The sequence below is a fragment of the Penaeus japonicus genome, unplaced genomic scaffold, assembly GCF_977035675.1.
Source record: "Penaeus japonicus unplaced genomic scaffold, GWHDUDI00000001_assembly GWHDUDI00000001, whole genome shotgun sequence".
In the NCBI taxonomy this organism is placed as follows: Eukaryota; Metazoa; Arthropoda; class Malacostraca; order Decapoda; family Penaeidae; genus Penaeus; species Penaeus japonicus.
Genome location: NW_028234403.1, coordinates 38,602,434 through 38,604,933, shown reverse-complemented (window position 1 = coordinate 38,604,933; position 2,500 = coordinate 38,602,434). Strand labels below are relative to the sequence as shown.

At 34.5% G+C, this 2,500-nt stretch overlaps 1 protein-coding gene across 1 annotated transcript in view; it reads left to right on the top strand.

The window, feature by feature from the left end:
- Positions 1-213: 213 nt before the first annotated feature.
- Positions 214-2,500, top strand: part of LOC122267064 (eukaryotic initiation factor 4A-III) — an 8,257-nt gene continuing 5,970 nt past the window's right edge. Inside the window, exon 1 of the mRNA XM_043037037.2 lies at positions 214-395. Within this exon, the coding sequence (XP_042892971.1) occupies positions 254-395 (142 nt within the window). The 5' untranslated portion in view covers positions 214-253. The remainder of the gene's footprint in view (positions 396-2,500) is intronic.

The window sequence follows — 2,500 nt, the reverse complement described above, 5'->3', positions numbered from 1 at the left end:
TCTATTATCCACAGAAATTAAATAGATATACTTACAACTGCATACTGATATAAAATAGCACTACTATGGGCAGACTTTCCATTTTCTATTCTACATCATGCAGTTGCAAGGTGAAGACAGCCTCACAGTGATTAAAAAAGATCCACCCCAAAAAAGTTTGTCATAACTTCGTTTTATACTCCGCGTTTCGTTCCGTTCCTTCGTCCAGCATTCCGGGGTTCCTGACCAGGAGAACAGAGCGGCAGTAAACACCATGGCGGAAGGACGCGTGAGAAGAGTGATCCCCGAAGACCTTTCCAATGTCGAGTTCGAGACCAGCGAGGAGGTGGAGGTCGTCCCAACCTTCGATAACATGGGACTAAGAGAGGACCTCCTTCGTGGAATATATGCCTATGGTAAATAAGAGCGAGGTTGAAATTCTGTTGTGAAGTGTCATGACGCAAATTGGGATGGCGAGCGGCGTGATGGTGTTTACTTTCTCGTTGGTTTTCTTTTCGTCTCGACCGTGTACGGTGTCAGACTGATTTATAAATAGTTGGATGGTGTTAGGATAGCATCAGTGCTAGTTTCTACGTACCAGTTAGAATATTTAGAAGTCAATGTCGGAAATCGCATCTGAATGCGCTCTTGGGAAAAGTGAAATTTGAAGACGCCGATTCGTGAAATCGGTAGAACAATTGATCGAAAAAGCTAGTCAAAATTATTATATGCCACCATGAAACGAATATTTTAGTATTCGAAGAATTTGTGTATGATTTTGTGAAGTGTGTTGGGTACACATCTAGATGTACTTGGTACGGTAAGGCTTCATTCAGTGTACCTGGTACTGTGAAAGCTGTGTGATTCACAAGTATGTTCATGTCAGTTAACTTTATCTTCGGTAGTATTTTCTGTTTTCTAACTGAATCCTTCATTATTTATGATTTTCTCATGGGGATATGAATTCTTTGCATGGGAGGGGGCCAATAAGTTGACCTTTGCTGTATTTCACGTGTAATATAATGGGAATCACTAGGCAATTAGATTTTATGTGCATATCTGAATAGGTTTTGCATGGGGCTCTTGAACAAATTGTTATAGTACAATGTCATCTGCACAGAAATACTTCACTACCCATAGGTACACACTAGGTAGTTCCCACCCTAATCAGATGAACATGCATCATCTGTGTCACAGGCTCATCATGCAACTTGTGCAGAGGTGGGATTGCACAAGAATTAGTATTCTAAAATTCATATCTTTGCCAGTCACTTGTAAAACCACCTATTGTGTGTGTGAGTGCATAATAGAATGTGCACTGACAAACCTAATTGGTCATTCATAATTGACAGATGTCATTAAATAGGGAAATGCATTTGATTAGATATCACAGATTTATGAGAAATCAGTACCAGTGGCCATAGATCTCCGTGAACTTAGAATTTAATTTAACATCTTCCTGTTCTATCTACAGTAATTTTGTCAGGTGTTTCATATATTTCGGGAAGCAGTTCACATAGACATTGAAGCTTATTAAGGATACTTAATATGTGGCAGATAGGGTGATATGTTATTGTTTTTCTTAAGTATTTTTTTAAGCATTATCTTCAATTAACTTTTGTGGAAGTTAATTTGATTTATATTTTGCAATTGTTAGTTCCTGACTATTGGTTCTTGTAGCACAACTAAAAGAACTAACCTGCCAGCCAGATTTTGCATTTGCAAAATAAGCATCATGCTAAAATTGATTGTACTTTGGTTTAGCTTGGCTGTGTTTACAAAAAATACTTGTTTAAGAGTAGATACAAGAAATGGGTCTTGGGATGACTAGAAGTTCAAAAATTTGAGAGAGAGAATATATATATATATAGATATAGATACACATATACATATATACATATATACATATACATATACATATACATGTATACATATACACATACATATATACACATACACATACATATATACATATACATATACATATACATATACATATACATATACATATACATATACATATACATATACATATATATATATATATATATATATATATATATATATATATATATATATATATATATATATACACACATATATATATGTGTGTGTGTGTGTGTGTGTTTATTCATTTATAAATTACACTTTATATAGAATATGTCAAGTTTCTCATAGCAGGGGATTAAGTTTGTCCTGTCCAGTCAATGCTCCAGACAGTGAAAAATCATGTAAAGAGTCAATGAAACCAGTGTTAGATAATTTAATAGTACTTTTGATCAGTAATGCCACCAACTACGTCTGAACTCTACTAAATAGTGTCTAATTTTTATTCCGTTATAATTATTATAACATGCTTGATTGTAAGACCTTTTATTGTTGTCAGATAAGCAGACAAAATTATTGGAATTCCCTCAACAGTAGAAAGACAATGTTGATAGATTTTAGTTATCTGTAGTGTTTAATAACTCTACACATAATTTGAATATCATTGGTACTGTGTTACCAGCTGTAGAAATTT